Source organism: Panulirus ornatus, chromosome 15 (assembly GCF_036320965.1).
Source record: "Panulirus ornatus isolate Po-2019 chromosome 15, ASM3632096v1, whole genome shotgun sequence".
Lineage (NCBI taxonomy): Eukaryota > Metazoa > Arthropoda > Malacostraca > Decapoda > Palinuridae > Panulirus > Panulirus ornatus.
In genome coordinates this window covers 6601109-6618808 of record NC_092238.1, presented here as the reverse complement: position 1 = coordinate 6618808, position 17700 = coordinate 6601109, and the positions used below count along the sequence as shown (strand labels likewise).

Below are 17700 nucleotides of genomic sequence, written 5' to 3'. Positions count from 1 at the left end.
TCTTCCTCCTCTCATCATCCCTATCGTCAGAGCAATATTCGTTCACCTCCTCTTATCATCCCTATGGTCACAGCAATACTCGTTCTCCTCCTCTTATCATCCCTATCGTCATAACAATATTCGTTTTCCTCCTCTTATCATCCCTATCGTCATAACAATATTCGTTTTCCTCCTCTTATCATCCCTATCATCAGAGCAATATTCGTCTACCTGCCCTTATCATCCCTATCGTTAAAGCCGGGCCAGGTTATATAGGATAATGCTTCGTCATGTGTGTTGCTCCCTCACAGTCTATAGTTAGATGGTTGGGTCCGCCCAGCCGGGAGCCAGCGGGAACGCTACCCGCCGACCTTGAATACGGACCCAGCTTTTTACGCACCCTTCAGGGGGGCGTGTAAAGTGTTGTGTGTGTGTGTGTGTGTGTGTGACCACGCCCCACTTCGCCCCCTCCTTCAACCTCCTGATAATCATGGAGGTTACGTTACCCCGTGATATTGATCGCTCATTTTTGCACGTGTGGGACGAATGAAATTGGAAAAATACATATGTTCAGCAGTTGATATGAATATTGTTTTTGTAAGATAAGGAATGATTGAATGTTAGCATTTGTATATATATATATATATATATATATATATATATATATATATATATATATATATATATATATATATATATATATATATATATATATGTATCCAAGAATTCTTACGGAGTTGAGTAGACAGACATACTTTCATGGCCTTGTGCCGATTCCAAGACGACCTAGATCATATACTATATCTACGTAATATCGACCACGTCACACGAGGTTATGGTTTTTTCGCTAACTTACACACAGTCTAACCTAAAGCCCGTAAGATGTGACCATTGAATGCTGTCAAAAACCTGATTCCTGGCGAGGACGTTCGTGTCCAAGACGTGAAGATGTTTCTGCGCTACGCCCTGTTACTGTAACCTCCATGCCTCATGGACTTAAAACAGCTTGTACTTTGATCATTCATGGCAACTGTGGATAAATATTTTCGTTCCTGAATCATTTTTAATTGGTTCATTCAAGGCGCATGAGAATCATTCTTTTCATTCTTGACGTACTATCATCTGGTTCATTCATGACAGCTGTGAACTATCATTTTTATTCTTGGTGGCATTTGTTAATCATCGTATTTTTTTCTTGCACGTACGTTTACATGTTTCCTTCTCGACGACATGAAATGATAAATTTCGCCCTTGATGGATTTTCAAGTTCATCCATGGCAACAATGAATAATAAATTTTGTTCTTCGCGTACATTTTCTCTAATTCATTTATGGCAACAGTTGATTGTGAGTGTATACACTGGGGGAGGGGCAGAGAGTGTGTAAACTGGGGGAGGGGTAGAGAATATGCACACTGGGGGAGGGGCAGAGAGTGTGTACACTGGGGGAGGGGAAAAGAGTGTGTACACTGGGGGAGGGGCGGAGAGCGTGTACACTGGGGGAGGGGAAGAGAGTGTGTACACTGGAGGAGGGGCGGAGAGTGTGTACACTGGGGGTGGGTCAGAGTGTGTGTACACGTCTTTCTCGTGATTTACAGGTGTATTCTGTTTACAGCTGCCTAGAAATCTGTGATCCGAACTAAAGAGACCATGTACTATTTTGCCCACTGTAGCATGAACATCATCACCACTTAGATAAGTGGGTACATCCAGCTACACTGATACAACCACTTCAATATACACATGTTAGTGGTCACACTTAACCATTGCGTGACCAAATTCATTAACACCATCGCTCATCATCATCATCATCATTATCATCATCATCATTAGGAGCAACTTTACTCATGGCATATAGCAAACAGTATCAACACTGCGTAACTTGTGGGTCTGATCCTCAGTGCTTGTATTTGTATTCATCACATTGCTTCAAATTATCGCAGGCAGCTTGCTTGATTAATATCCCTGACTCGCGCGTTATTTATCAGTTTCTTTTAACCACTTTCGAATCACAGTCTAAGTGAGGCGAGAGCATGCTGGTGGTCCTACGAGTTGCTCAAGCTTGGCTAGGTGTTCGAGTGGATGGAGGAACCCCTCGACCCTATACAGTGTTCCTGCGCTGCGGTCATCGTCGGAGTGTTGCGCTACGCAGTCTCAGGGTCCAAGTATGATGGGAAAGCTGGGAGGAGTTACGTGGTACTGAGAGACGGCTGGGCGTGGCTCTCCTGCCCCTTCATGTGATCACACGACGCTGACCCCGTTAACATCGTAGCGTCTGCAACACGTTACTTTCCCTGGAAGAAAAGAGTGTCGAATGCGACATTCTCTACGTACGTACACAATCATGGTACTCAATACTACAGGGCTATAAGGTCCACTCCCGTCATAGGGGAGAGTATGAACGGCAACAATGGTCTTATTAAAGAGGGCGGTTCGAACCCTCTGGTACGAGGTGATTATGGCGAATCAGAGTGGGCCAATAGCAGATGTGAAGGTGACCAAAAACTCAGCCAATCGCAAGGCTAGAGGTCACGTGATCATCCTAACCAAGCAGTATATATAGTACCGTTTTGCCCACAGTCCAGCACATCAGTCAGGCCCGCAGAAGCCTCTTCTTGGAGTTCTGGGACCATCTTAACGCAACTGAACATGAAGATTCTGGTAAGCCATTTTGTGTGTTTACATTTCGAGTGATATGTCGCTGCTGAAAGTAGTCTTGCGAAAGGATTACACCTTCGGCTTAAAACTAAGTCCACTGCAGCAGGACAACCTGTCTGAAGTACTTGTTCAATTGGTTACCTCAACTGTTAGCGAAACACTTTGTGCTCTGTTCACGTGTGAGGTTCATATGACTTTAAGTGAGTTTTCGATGTGTGTCGTGAGTTTGACTCGCTGAGCTGGGTCAAGGTAACTATATTTTTCAAGTCTACAGTTGCTGTTTACAATAATACTTTACTGTTATATGGATGAATAGGTTAAGTCGACTGTATATATATATTCTCTTTTCCTTCGTCTATACAGGCAGCTATCTGTGTGCTCGCCGTCGGCGTCAGCGCACAGGTTGGGCACTCGGGGATCGTCAGTCCTGATGGTGTCAACACTCAGTTCTCCCACGACTTCGCGAACGAGATCGTGTTGATAGGACCCTCCGGCATTGTCACCAAGTCTGGAAACAACAGGCAGTTGACCGATGGCGAGGCTGCCCTTCACGTTGCTACTCAGCCCGTCGCACCTTTGCCCGTGGCTCAGCTGGTGTCCCAGCGTGGCGTCGTCGGACACTCCGGCATCGTCAGCCCTACCGGGAACAACATCCAGTTCACCCAGGCTCAGGCCGATAACATCGTCAGCGTCGGACCCTCTGGAATCGTCATGAAGGACGGAATGAACATTCAGCTCACAGACGACCTCCAGTTGCTCCCACGCACCAAGCGTAGCACGGGCTTCGTCTCTGCCAAGGGCAACATCGGGCACTCGGGCATCCTGCGCGCCGATGGCACCACCGATCTCTTCAGCTACGATCTCGCCCATGATATCATTCTCATCGGACCTTCCGGCGTCGTCACCAAGTCCGGCAGGAACATCCAGCTGACCGACGACCTTAGGATTGCCAACCCACGTGCCAAGCGCGCCATTCTCACTGGACCCTCTGGTATGATCCTCGATGATGGAACCCCAGTCCAATTCACCAAGGAAGGCGTTACCATCCTGCTGGAGGGACCCTCTGGCTACATCATGAGCGACGGAACCCTCGTCCAGAAGCGTGCCAAGCGCCACCTGGTCGGCGACTCCGGCATTGTCACCGATGACGGCCAGCTGATCCAGTTGGAACGTGGCGTGAAAGTCGTCCACGCCGGTCCCTCAGGCATCGTTCTCTCCAACGGCAAGAACATCCAGCTGAAGCACTGAAGCCATTTTGCCCAGTCACTTCCCCAGGTTGACGTCTTTAGTCCACTGGTCCTTGGAATTTGCGAGCTCTTGAGATACTCGAAGCCTGTACGTTTCCAGATGTACAAATGTCAATATTAACTATATAAAGGTCTATGTCAAACGTTTTATACGCCTCTTGATATCCCCACTCGCTCTGGTATTTCAGTACTGTATGACACACATTAGTGAGATATGAATTTCAGCTTTTTGAATTACGAAATGACACAAATGTCTTGTGCGAGTCTTCAGGAATATCACATGATTCCTGTGTGGCCGCTGGCAACTCGAGGGTGGGCCGTTTTGATAACTGTTTCTTTCCCTACATCCGAAGCTTTGGAACTCTCTACCTCCTCATGTCTTTTACAATAACTATGACCTGGCATATTTCAAAAGACAGTTTTTTGACTTCCTCCGAAATCCGCAAATGCTTTCCTTTGTATCTTCTTTTTCCCTTTCATTAACCTCTCTATATTTCAATTAAAACCCGGCTTTGATGTGAACTTTTGTCTGTGACCGGTGCCTCCAACGTGATAAAAAAAAAAAATAGATGTAGACAAATCATTCTTCTGTCTGTAATGAAAACGAGAAAAATCTTCTCTCATTTGTTATGCATGTTCACGAAAATATAGATGAATCCGTTCGAATGCTTAAGAGTTTTCTAGTTAAGTGTACATCTGACAAGAAAGTAGCCAGTAGCAACACTACTGCTTCATACAAGAGTACTCCTCAGGAGCCTTTGGTTGTGAGACTTGACTCTTAACTATTTCTAGCACTGGAATGTTTCTAGCTAGATTTCACGCTATAGATACAAAGGGCGAAAGGGCTATCATTCAACATAATGCTCACCACTAGAGGAGATGCCACAAAATTCATCTACATTAGACCCTCTATAAATCGTATATACCTCAAAGGACTATGCACCAGTCATCACCGTAACCATATCATTATTCTACTATTTATGAATCTGGTCTTTTTAAAGGCTATGGGGGGATGAGGGTGTAGGGATAATGACGGGGTAGTGAAGAAGGCTTTTTCCCATTACCCACAGAGGTCACGTCAGAAGCTATCTACATCACATCTTCATTTCAGTAACCTCTCAGCAACATCGACCATCGATCTGACCAGTGTGGGGTCAGGTCAAAGGTCTTGAAAACAGTAGCAAAGATGCGTTGATGGGGTTGGTGTAAAACTCACTTAGGCACATGTAGATTAGAGTACATTTCTGTATATTTTCTACTCGTAGAATTCCTTATGTACGATCTTATTTTTCTTTTGAGGCTTTTCTTGCGCAATGGTGTGAATAGATTCTTGATGAATATGATCTTCATCATTGGTTATATCCATTTCATTCAGATCAGGTGGACTCTGGAGGTGAAGGGTCCGAAAACCAGCCGTGGATTCCCTTCGCGTCCAAACACTATTCTCGAGAACAGTGGGGGACTCTGCGACATATTCCCCATCGAATTACGTGGGAATGGATTACGGATCATCCCAGAAGGGAAGTTCTCAGAGCCTCAGACCATCCAGTAAGGGTGGAAAACAAAGGATAATTGAGATCTTAAAGGTTCCCATACCTTTAAATTGGATTTGGTGGTCACCTTTTGCTCTAACAGCTGAATGATGGCATTTATACTTGTCAATCAGTTTGTATCAGAATTCTTTCGGCTTTTTAAACTGTTCGGAAGGGGGGAGAAACCTACTCCGGCCCTCTGAGTTATCTCACTGCTGCCAATGCATCCCGAATGAGAGCGTTTACAAGTCAGATACGATGCTGAAACGAAGTTCCCTCTCCTTTTACCACTGAGGTGAATAGAGGGATGTGATTCGACCCTTGAAACAAATGAACACAGGATCCAATATATGGAGGATCATAGAGTGGCCTTGGACCCTCCATCCTTCATATTACTTTTTATTCTTTCAAAGGGCAACAGCGAGATGAATATGACGTCCATCCTCTGTGCAGTATTCTGACTCACAGTTTTTAGATGACAACCAAAGTTCAATTTTCATGATTTGCAGACTCGGTTTACTTATCATGTCTGTGTACTCTAAGATCTTCGCCGGAAACATTGATAATCTCTTTTTATCTGTTTATATGTATTAGCATGAGCCAAGTACCCATTTTGTCGACCAACCCCTAGGGGTGGATGATGAACAGCTGGATTAACTGTAGACTGATTGCCGCAACCAGGATTCGAGCCTTATGGAGAACCATTACAAGAGGCGCTGTTGATACACAAAGCCCTTGAGATACTCATGGAGTATATAATGACAGTGAGTATGGATCATTCAGTTACCATTTCTCTACAGGGATATAGTTAGTTATAGGAAGCTCTTAAGAGCTCACAAAGAGACCAGGAGGAAATAATGTGCTTGTTTTTATTTCCATGTCTGTGCCTGGGGGGCTAATCATTTTAAGGTTTCTATCTTCATTCTGGAACATATATCATTCGATAATGACAGGTATTTCAAGAGAGCGAGGTGATAAATATATTCCCTGCGTTTGAGAAAAGCAAGATGAAATATAACAACCCCCCCCCAACCCCACACACACACACAACACAAAAAAAAAAGAAGTAAATTCCATCCTGTGTCAGAAACAACAATTTTGCCTAAAATCATATATATGACTATCTTTTATTTTCTTTTTTCATTTTTTTCAAATTCAATGTGGCTGAGAGAAAAATAAAGAAGTCTGGTTTCAACCCGACAAGTATGGCTTGCATACCTGAGGGCGACGAAACCAGTCCAAATCAGGATTTGTAACGTTGATCGACAGCCGCTGATTGTGTGTGTGTATATATATATATATATATATATATATATATATATATATATATATATATATATATATATATATATATTCCTATGAGTCCACGGGGAAAGTGAAACACGATAAGTTCCCGAGTGCACTTTCGTGTAATAATCACATCATCAGGGGAGACACAAGAGATAAATATAAGTCAGTTGATATACATATATATATATATATATATATATATATATATATATATATATATATATATATATATATATATATATATATATATATATATATTTTCTTTTTCTTTCATACTATTCACCATTTCCCGCGTTAGCGAGGTAGCGTTAAGAACAGAGGACTGGGCCTTTTAGGGAATATCCTCATCTGGCCCCCTTCTCTGTTCCTTCTTTAGGAAAAAAAAAAAAAAGAGAGGGGAGGATTTCCAGCCCCCCGCTCCCTTCCCTGTTAGTCGCCTTCTACGACACGCAGGGAATACGTGGGAAGTATTCTTTCTCCCCTATCCCCAGGGATATATATATATATATATATATATATATATATATATATATATATATATATATATATATATATATATATATATATATATATATATATCCCTATGTCCGTTTGCCATGACATATTCTTTCTGAGCGACATTACCTCATCCTTGGTACGATATCCAACATGGTATCTCCCCCAAGCTTTCCAGTTCCTCTTATTCCAGCCAGTTCGTCTGGTCGTCTTAGCTGAACCCAGAGCATAGCACGTAGGGGGGCCCTATTTTCCTCCTCCTTAACCACAAGGGCCGTGCGCCTTGTTCTACACTGATACCAACTCGTCTTGGGCTATCTACATTACACACTATCTTGTTTTTTTGGTTGTTTGTCGTCTCGATTACGGATGTATGATATTAAGACAACATTCTTCCGTCGTGTTTCACTGGACTGCGTGGCGGGACCCGCCGTACCCAAGGTCGGGCGATTTTGTGTCGTCGCTCGTTCAGAGGGTTCGTTTTGTGGTTTATGGAGGGCGATAATGGGGACGAGATATCACTTCCCATTATCGTTTCAGCAACGTTGTGCCAAGGCAACGTGGACGAAAATGGAGCTTTTTTTCTTTTTGTCATCCACGTTATCAGGAAATTGGTGCAGTGTCGTAAGGAAAAAGTAAAAATCAATATATTTGCAGAAGACTTACAAGATTTACCTTTCTTTATCTTTCCTACCAAACGTGAGGGAGGTACATGAATATATGAATATATATATATATATATATATATATATATATATATATATATATATATATATATATATATATATAAATTTCATGTGTGGCGGGGTGGTGACTGAAATGGATGAAGGCAGCAAGTATGAATATGTACATGTATATATATGTACATGTCTCTGTATGCATATGTACGTATACATTGAAATATATGTGTATGTATATGTGCGTGTGTGAGCGTTTATGTATATACATGTGTCTGTGGGTGGGTTGGGCCATTCTTTCGTCTGTTTTCTTGCGCTACCTCGCTAACGCGGGAGACGGTAATTATATATATATATATATATATATATATATATATATATATATATATATATATATATATATATATATATATATATTACTGAGGTAGATCTACAAGCTCGTAGGTCCTTAAAACGAAAGGGTGAGGAAAGAGAGGGAAGAGAATGGACGACATTATCATAATCATTTTCGTAAGTGCCCTTTTGAGCACCACTCTGAACACGCGACACCGGAGGGTATGAAAATATTCAAGAGAGAGAGAGAGAGAGAGAGAGAGAGAGAGAGAGAGAGAGAGAGAGAGAGAGAGAGAGAGAGAGAGAGAGAGAGAACTGCCAGCCATGACTACTATGGTCTGCCAACACCTGAAATCCACGGGTGATCGTATCATTTCCCCACAAGGGTGACAAAGCCGTGCAGGACTGGCTCAGCTTATCTGTAGACTAATTTGATAATAGCGTCCGTCATGAGTTCGTTAATGCATGACTGATATCTTTGCTCTGTAGGACTGTCCAATGCATGACAGTCATCTGTTGCGCATGTCTGTTGTCTGCCGCCTGTTGTCTGATATGGTCCTTATGTTGGGCACCTGATGCTCGACCATTAGTGAGAGAAATCGTTATTTAAACGGGCATCAACATCTCTTTCGGTAGATAGATAGATAGATAGAAAAGTAGATAGATAGCTACATTGATAGATAGAGAGATAGATAAATAGATAAGTCGATTGATAAAAAGATATATAGATAAGAGACGATATGCGAGGCTAAAGACCGGGTGTACCTAAAACTGTATATATTCAATAATATAAACACATATGAAGACACAACAAGATAGCGAAAGATACCATTTAATATTCCGTTCTTGTGCACTTCATAATCAAGATAAAAACCTGTGTATATTGTCTACATATAGGGAGTGCTAGAGGAAAATCATATATACATTCGCCTCATCGTACGAGACACGCAATAAAGATATCAACCTGATCTCAAGTGATTTAGAATCCACAGGTTATCAAAAGAGGATCTCAGTCTTTAAATAGATGAAGATCAAAAATTGTGTATTCACTCCTTCTGTAAGCAGAAACACAACGCTTATAGAGAGGGTATTGAGTGCCAGCGACGGGAAACGAGTTGAATGAGCAGCCTGAGTGGGAAGAACGCAGCTGGCAAGGTCAGTTCACAGTCTGCACCTTGCTTGCTCCATGATCAAGTGTCGACTGATCCTGGGTCCACACCCTCCTTTACCACTCGTTAACCCTGACTGTGTCAGATGAACGGAATACAGTCTCTCTCTCTCTCTCTCTCTCTCTCTCTCTCTCTCTCTCTCTCTCTCTCTCTCTCTCTCTCTCTCATATATATATATATATATATATATATATATATATATATATATATATATATATATATATATATATATATATATATATGTGAATAAGAGCAAGGTTATTAGGTACAGTAGGGTTGAGGGTCAAGTCAATTGGGAGGTGAGTTTGAATGGAGAAAGGCTGGAGGAAGTGAAGTGTTTTAGATATCTGGGAGTGGATCTGGCAGCGGATGGAACCATGGAAGCGGAGGTGGATCATAGGGTGGGGGAGGGGGCGAAAATCCTGGGGGCCTTGAAGAATGTGTGGAAGTGGAGAACATTATCTCGGAAAGCAAAAATGGGTATGTTTGAAGGAATAGTGGTTCCAACAATGTTGTATGGTTGCGAGGCGTGGGCTATGGATAGAGTTGTGCGCAGGAGGATGGATGTGCTGGAAATGAGATGTTTGAGGACAATGTGTGGTGTGAGGTGGTTTGATCGAGTGAGCAACGTAAGGGTAAGAGAGATGTGTGGAAATAAAAAGAGCGTGGTTGAGAGAGCAGAAGAGGGTGTTTTGAAGTGGTTTGGGCATATGGAGAGGATGAGTGAGGAAAGATTGACCAAGAGGATATATGTGTCGGAGGTGGAGGGAACGAGGAGAAGAGGGAGACCAAACTGGATGTGGAAAGATGGAGTGAAAAAGATTTTGTGTGATCGGGGCCTGAACATGCAGGAGGGTGAAAGGAGGGCAAGGAATAGAGTGAATTGGAGCGATGTGGTATACCGGGGTTGACGTGCTGTCAGTGGATTGAATCAAGGCATGTGAAGCGTCTGGGGTAAACCATGGAAAGCTGTGTAGGTATGTATATTTGCGTGTGTGGACGTATGTATATACATGTGTATGGGGGGGGGGGGGGTTGGGCCATTTCTTTCGTCTGTTTCCTTGCGCTACCTCGCAAACGCGGAAGACAGCGACAAAGTATAATAAAAAAATAAAATATATATATATATATATATATATATATATATATATATATATATATATATATATATATATATATATATACATATATATATATATATATATATATATATATATATATATATATATATATATATATATATATATATATATATATATATATATATATATATTATGTTGAGTAGTAAATATACTTGGAAATTTATATATAATGTCCAACAACCATAGACTGATAAGAGAAGAAAATTTTTGATCATAGTAATCATGATGGAAAACATATAAAGAGATATAAAAATATCAAGAAAAATTATTCTCATTGAAATCCATGGTGAACATATTTCTAGTAAGCTTTTCTCCCCATGAAAGAGAAAAACGAGTTTTCATCATTTAAATTATTTCCTCCATGATATGTAGCTGGGACACAAGGAGCTTAAAGGAAGAAAAATCTCATAATCACGCAAATCTTTATTTATACAGCCTTCACTATTTATACATTTGTTACACTACACGTCTTTTTGTCCCCAGTATATTGTATTGCTGTTGTGATCAGGGAAACTATAGACAAAAGAGGATCGTTGTTCATGTATAGAGTTGAGTAGCGTAATCATCCCAGCTTGCAGTGAAGTCTGCACGAAGGGCTAACTTACACGATTCTCATGCTGGTCTTCAGCTTGATCCATAGACCTGACCTCATCCATTACACTGCCTGAGTTGCTTGATCCAGCAAGTTAGGCACTCTTTTGGAAGAGCTGACCGTCACTCAGGACGTAGCCAGATGGTCCTTCCAGCAGGATGAAGGTGCCGGCCTCTGTGAACTGGACCTGAGTGCCGTCATCAAGAATCATGCCAGAAGGTCCAACAAGACTACGCTTGCTGCGTCTCTGGTAGAGACTACCGTCGGTGAGGACCACGCCAGATGGTCCATCCAACAATACCCCAACGTCTGCGGATTTGAACTGAATCTGAGTACCGTCTTCAAGAATCATGCCAGAAGGTCCAACAAGATCACGCTTGCTGCGTCTCTGGTAGAGACTACCGTCGGTGAGGACCACGCCAGATGGTCCATCCAACAATACCCCAACGTCTGCGGATTTGAACTGACTCTGAGTACCGTCTTTAAGAATCATGCCAGAAGATCCAACAAGATCACGCTTGGAACGGGCATAGTGGTGCTCAGCATTAAGCTGGACATTGTTGCCATCCTCTCTGACGATACCAGACGGCCCTACCAAGACAGTGTTATCAGCCTCAGCCTGGGTGAACTGCACGTTTGCACCAGTGGGACTCACGATACCGGAGGAACCGATCGATCCCTTCTGTACATAGAAGGACACTGGCATGGGGACAGGCTGGGTGGCAACATGGAGTTCGGCCTCGCCTGCAGTCAGCTGTCGGTTGTCGCCAGTTTTGGTGACGATGCCTGAAGGTCCCACCAATACGATGTTACTGGCGAAGTCATGAGAGAACTGAGTGTTGACACCATCAGGACTGATGATCCCTGAAGGCCCAACCTGTGCGCTGACGCCGACGGCCAGCACACAGATAGCTGCCTGGAATGAAAGAGATTGATGAACTTACCATTTCTCTGTTAATATTATATCATTCCTCAGTGTTAACACCTTATAGTCACTTATCCAAAACAATTCACTTCCTCAGTTCAAAGTCACACTTAAACCAACCTCCCTCTCCCTTTGGTAAATCACAAAACTACATGTATTTCACATCAACTCAACATCTTTCTCTCAGTCGAGTATACTACAAGCGACTGCTTACCAGAATCTTCATGTCGATGTTGAGTTCGATGGTCCCAGAGTTGCCCAAGAGGCTTCTGCAGGCCGGGATGATGTGAGGAGCTCTGGGCAAGCAGACCTATATATACTGGTCTTCCAGCATGATCACGTGATCCCCAGTTCTCTGAGTGGCTCCTCGAAATCAGGATATTCTCATTGCTATTGGTCAACGTTGGGACAGGCCTGTTGACTGTCAGTAAGATCTGGTTTTTCTGCCACACCTTCTCGTGATCATTACTGCAAACTCAGTGTCAACCCAAATGTTGAATAGCTCATGACTGAAGGTTGTATTATATAACAACCTGCCGACATTGTATTTTGAAAAAAAAAACCACAGCATACCTACAAATAAACCCACAGCACACCTAAGAAAAATTTCATGATCAATAATGGAAGTGTATTTTTTTCCCCCCTTGAAACTAGTGACATTTACAGGGCCTCGTCTGTAAGGAATGCCGGTACATCTAACAGAATGGCTCCTCCCATATCCAATTTGGTGCCTTCCGCTTCCAAGACAGCTAGGCATATGAGAACTGCTCCTCTACCATTCTGTGCCCACAAGAACACAGTATGGTACCTATGGCATATCCCCGGCAAGAATATGTGAATTGATACGGTTATGTGAGGCCAGCAATCCTGATGAATACTGGTGGGAAAGTAAGTCTCCTAAAGAGAATATCAAGCTTAGGTTGGAATTCTCAAGTTATCTTGTCATTCGACACACATAGTGAGTAATATGAAACTTGGTTATTGACAGTGTAGTAAACACATGTGGTTATGTGTTGAAGAATATTATGCTGTTCTTGGTCTGGTACTACACTACTGATCGTCTTGAAGACGGGAACAACACTGCCATGTAGATTCTATTGATGGTATCAGTAAATGTATCAGATCGCACTCCAACAGGTGTTCCAGCGGACGAGTTCGGGTTCTGATCGTGGTATACAAGACCTCGGATGTAACTCAGGCATCCCGAGAATGACGATACAGGTCAATGGGAACCTGACACTGAAACTCGACCAGCTGTGAACTCTGCTGCTCATGATCAAATATGTTGCAATGAACTATATATATGTGAAGGAAGTTCTTCATTTGTAAGATTGATCGAGGAGGTATGAACATGAATGTGTCATAAGAGATATATAGTCATATTCAAATTGTATATAGTCATGAGACTTGTGGCAGACATGGTTATGTATTCTAAAGCTAATACACATATATATGAATATATATATATATATATATATATATATATATATATATATATATATATATATATATATATATATATATATATATATATATGTATATATATATATATATATATATATATATATATATATATATATATATATATATATATATATATATATATTTATCTTATGACACATTCATGGTTACCGTCATACATTGACCTGTATCGTCATTCCCGGGATGCCTGAGTTACATCCGAGGTCTTGTATACCACGATCAGAACCCGAACTCGTCCGCAAGAACACATGTTGGAGTGCGATCTGATACATTTACTGATACCATCAATAGAATCTACATGGCAGTGTTGTTCCCGTCTTCAAGACGATCAGTACTGTAGTACCAGACCAAGAACAGCATAATATTCTTCAACACATAACCACATGTGTTTACTACACTGTCAATAACCAAGTTTCATATTACTCACTATGTGTGTCGAATGACAAGATAACTTGAGAATTCCAACCTAAGCTTGATATTCTCTTTAGGAGACTTACTTTCCCACCAGTATTCATCAGGATTGCTGGCCTCACATAACCGTATAATTCACATATTCTTGCCGGGGATATGCCATAGGTACCATACTGTGTTCTTGTGGGCACAGAATGGTAGAGGAGCAGTTCTCATATGCCTAGCTGTCTTGGAAGCGGAAGGCACCAAATTGGATATGGGAGGAGCCATTCTGTTAGATGTACCGGCATTCCTTACAGACGAGGCCCTGCAAATGTCACTAGTTTCAAAGGGGAAAAAAAATACACTTCCATTATTGATCATGAAATTTTTCTTAGGTGTGCTGTGGGTTTATTTCAAGAAATAATGTCGGCAGGTTGTTCTATGATACAAACTGCAGTCATGAGCTATTTAACATTTGGGTTGACACTGAGTTTGCAGTAATGATCACGAAAAGGTGTGGCAGAAAACCTTGATCTTACTGACAACCATCAGGTCTGTCCCAACGTTGACCAATAGCAATGAGAATATCCTGATTCGAGGAGCCACTCAGAGAACTGGGGATCACGTGATCATGCTGGAAGACCAGTATATATAGGTCTGCTTGTCCAGAGCTCCTCACATCATCCCGGCCTGCAGAAGCCTCTTGGGCAACTCTGGGACCATCGAACTCAACATCGACATGAAGATTCTGGTAAGCAGTCGCTTGTAGTATACTCGACTGAGAGAAAGATGTTGAGTTGATGTGAAATACATGTAGTTTTGTGATTTACCAAAGGGAGAGGGAGGTTGGTTTAAGTGTGACTTTGAACTGAGGAAGTGAATTGTTTTGGATAAGTGACTATAAGGTGTTAACACTGGGGAATGATATAATATTAACAGAGAGATGGTAAGTTCATCAATCTCTTTCATTCCAGGCAGCTATCTGTGTGCTGGCCGTCGGCGTCAGCGCACAGGTTGGGCCTTCAGGGATCATCAGTCCTGATGGTGTCAACACTCAGTTCTCTCATGACTTCGCCAGTAACATCGTATTGGTGGGACCTTCTGGCATCGTCACCAATACTGGCGACAACCGACAGCTGACTGCAGGCGAGGCCGAACTCCATGTTGCCACCCAGCCTGTCCCCATGCCAGTGTCCTTCTATGTACAGAAGGGATCGATCGGTCCCTCCGGTATCGTGAGTCCTACTGGTGCAAACGTGCAGTTCACCCAGGCTGAGGCTGATAACACCGTCTTGGTAGGGCCGTCTGGTATCGTCAGAGAGGATGGCAACAACGTCCAGCTTAATGCTGAGCACCACTATGCCCGTTCCAAGCGTGATCTTGTTGGATCTTCTGGCATGATTCTTAAAGACGGCACTCCGGTCCAGTTCAAATCCGCAGGCGTTAAGGTATTGTTGGATGCACCATCTGGCGTGGTCCTCACCGACGGTAGTCTCTACCAGAGACGCAACAAGCGTGATCTCGTTGGACCTTCTGGCATGATTCTTGAAGACGGTACTCAGATTCAGTTCAAATCCGCAGACGTTGGGGTATTGTTGGATGGACCATCTGGCGTGGTCCTCACCGACGGTAGTCTCTACCAGAGACGCAACAAGCGTGATCTTGTTGGACCTTCTGGCATGATTCTTAAAGACGGTACTCAGATTCAGTTCAAATCCGCAGACGTTGGGGTATTGTTGGATGGACCATCTGGCGTGGTCCTCACCGACGGTAGTCTCTACCAGAGACGCAACAAGCGTGATCTTGTTGGACCTTCTGGCATGATTCTTGAAGACGGTACTCAGATTCAGTTCAAATCCGCAGACGTTGGGGTATTGTTGGATGGACCATCTGGCGTGGTCCTCACCGACGGTAGTCTCTACCAGAGACGCAGCAAGCGTAGTCTTGTTGGACCTTCTGGCATGATTCTTGATAACGGCACTCAGGTCCAGTTCACAGAGGCCGGCACCTTCATCCTGCTGGAAGGACCATCTGGCTACGTCCTGAGTGACGGTCAGCTCTTCCAAAAGAGTGCCTAACTTGCTGGATCTAGCAACTCAGGCAATGTAATGGATGAGGTCATGTCTATGGATCAAGCTGAAGACCAGCATGAGAATCGTGTAAGTTAGCCCTTCGTGCAGACTTCACTGCAAGCTGGGGGGTTTAGGCTACTCAACTCTATACATGACCAACGATCCTCTTTTGTCTATAGTTTCCCTGATCACAACAGCAATACAATATACTGGGGATAAAAAGACGTGTTGTGTAACAAATGTATAAATAGTGAAGGCTGTATAAATAAAGATTTGCGTGATAATGAGATTTTTCTTCCTCTAAGCACCTTGTGTTCCAGCTCTACATCATAGACAAAATGTTTTAATCGAAAAAAAATACGTTTTCCGCTTATATAGAAAAGAAATGAGCTTACTAAAGAATGTTGACTTTAGATTTCAACGAGAATAACTTTTTGTATTTCTTTTAATGAAACTTGTGATATAAATCTTCTGTTAGACTGTGGTTTTTGTTCATGATATATAAATTGGCAAGTACATTTATTACTCATCATACTACATGTTAGCTACATTACAAAGGATTTTCCAGCCCCCAGTCCTCTTTTACGACACGCAGAGAATACGTGGGATGCATTTTTGGTAAAGTGTGTAAAAAAAGAAAACTGAGAGTAAATGTGAATAAGAGCAAGGTTTTTAGATTCAGTATGGTTGAGGGACAAGTTAATTGGGAGGTAGGTTCGAATGGAGAAAAGCTGGAGGAAGTGAAGTGTTTTAGATATCTAGGAGTGGACTTAGCAGCGGGTATAACCATGGAAGCGGAAGTAAGTCATAGGGTGGGGGAGGGGACGAAGGTTCTGGGAGTGTTGAAAAATGTGTGGAAGGCGAGAACGTTATCTAGAAGAGCAAAATTGGGTATGTTTGAAGGAATAGTGGTTCCAATAATGTTATATGGTTGCGAGGCATGGGCTATAGATTGGGTTTTGCGGAGAAGGGTGGATGTGTTGGAAATGAAATGTTTGAGGACAATATGTGGTGTGAGGTGGTTTGATCGAATAAGCAATGAAAGGGCAAGGGAAATGTGTAGTAATAAAAACAGTGTGGTTGAGTGAGCAAAAATGGTTGTGTTGAAATGGTTTGGTCACATGTAGAGAATGAGGGAGGAAGGATTGAGAAAAGAATGAGTGAGGAAAGAAAGAGGATATATGTGTTAGAGGTAAAGGGAACAAGAAGAAGCGGGAGACCAGATTGGAGGTGGAAGAATGGCGTGAAAAATGTTTTGAGCTCCCGGGGCCTGAAAATGCAGGAGGGTGAAAGGCGTGCAAGTAATAGATTGAATGGGAACGATGTGGCATACCGGGATCGATGTGCTATCAGTAGATTGAACCAGGGCATGTGAAGCGTCTGGGGTAAACCATGGAAAGTTTCGTGGGGCCTGGATGTGGAAAGGGAGCTGTGGTTTCGGTTAATTATACATGACAGCTAGAGACTGAGTGTGAACGAATGTGGCCTTTGTTGTCTTTTCCTAGAGCTACCTCGCGCTCACGCGGGGGGATGGGGGTGTCATTTCATGTGTTGCGGTGTGGCGGCGAGAATGGTTGAAGGCAGCAAGTATGAATATGCACATATGTATATATGAATATGTTTGTGTATGTATATACATGTATGTACCTTGAAATATATATGTACGTATATGTGCGTGTGTGGGCGTTTATGTACATGTGTATGTGGGTGGGTTGG

General features: G+C 42.6%; 3 protein-coding genes across 3 annotated transcripts; 2 read left to right on the top strand and 1 right to left on the bottom strand.

Moving 5' to 3' along the window:
* Window positions 1-2534: 2534 nt before the first annotated feature.
* LOC139753592 (uncharacterized) lies at window positions 2535-4030 on the top strand. The gene is made up of 2 exons (XM_071670217.1): window positions 2535-2638; window positions 2999-4030. The coding sequence occupies exons 1-2, from the start codon at window positions 2627-2629 to the stop codon at window positions 3881-3883; spliced, it is 897 nt and encodes a 298-aa protein (XP_071526318.1). The 5' UTR covers window positions 2535-2626; the 3' UTR covers window positions 3884-4030.
* Window positions 4031-10930: 6900 nt separating this feature from the next.
* LOC139753591 (uncharacterized) lies at window positions 10931-12384 on the bottom strand. Its single transcript, XM_071670216.1, has 2 exons — window positions 12252-12384; window positions 10931-12028 (listed from the first exon to the last, which is right to left on the bottom strand). The coding sequence occupies exons 1-2, from the start codon at window positions 12261-12263 to the stop codon at window positions 11207-11209; spliced, it is 834 nt and encodes a 277-aa protein (XP_071526317.1). The 5' UTR covers window positions 12264-12384; the 3' UTR covers window positions 10931-11206.
* Window positions 12385-14536: 2152 nt separating this feature from the next.
* Window positions 14537-16268, top strand: LOC139753590 (uncharacterized). The gene is made up of 2 exons (XM_071670214.1): window positions 14537-14663; window positions 14887-16268. Exons 1-2 carry the CDS (start codon window positions 14652-14654, stop codon window positions 15988-15990), a joined length of 1116 nt encoding a protein of 371 aa, XP_071526315.1. The 5' UTR covers window positions 14537-14651; the 3' UTR covers window positions 15991-16268.
* The last annotated feature ends 1432 nt before the right edge of the window (window positions 16269-17700 follow it).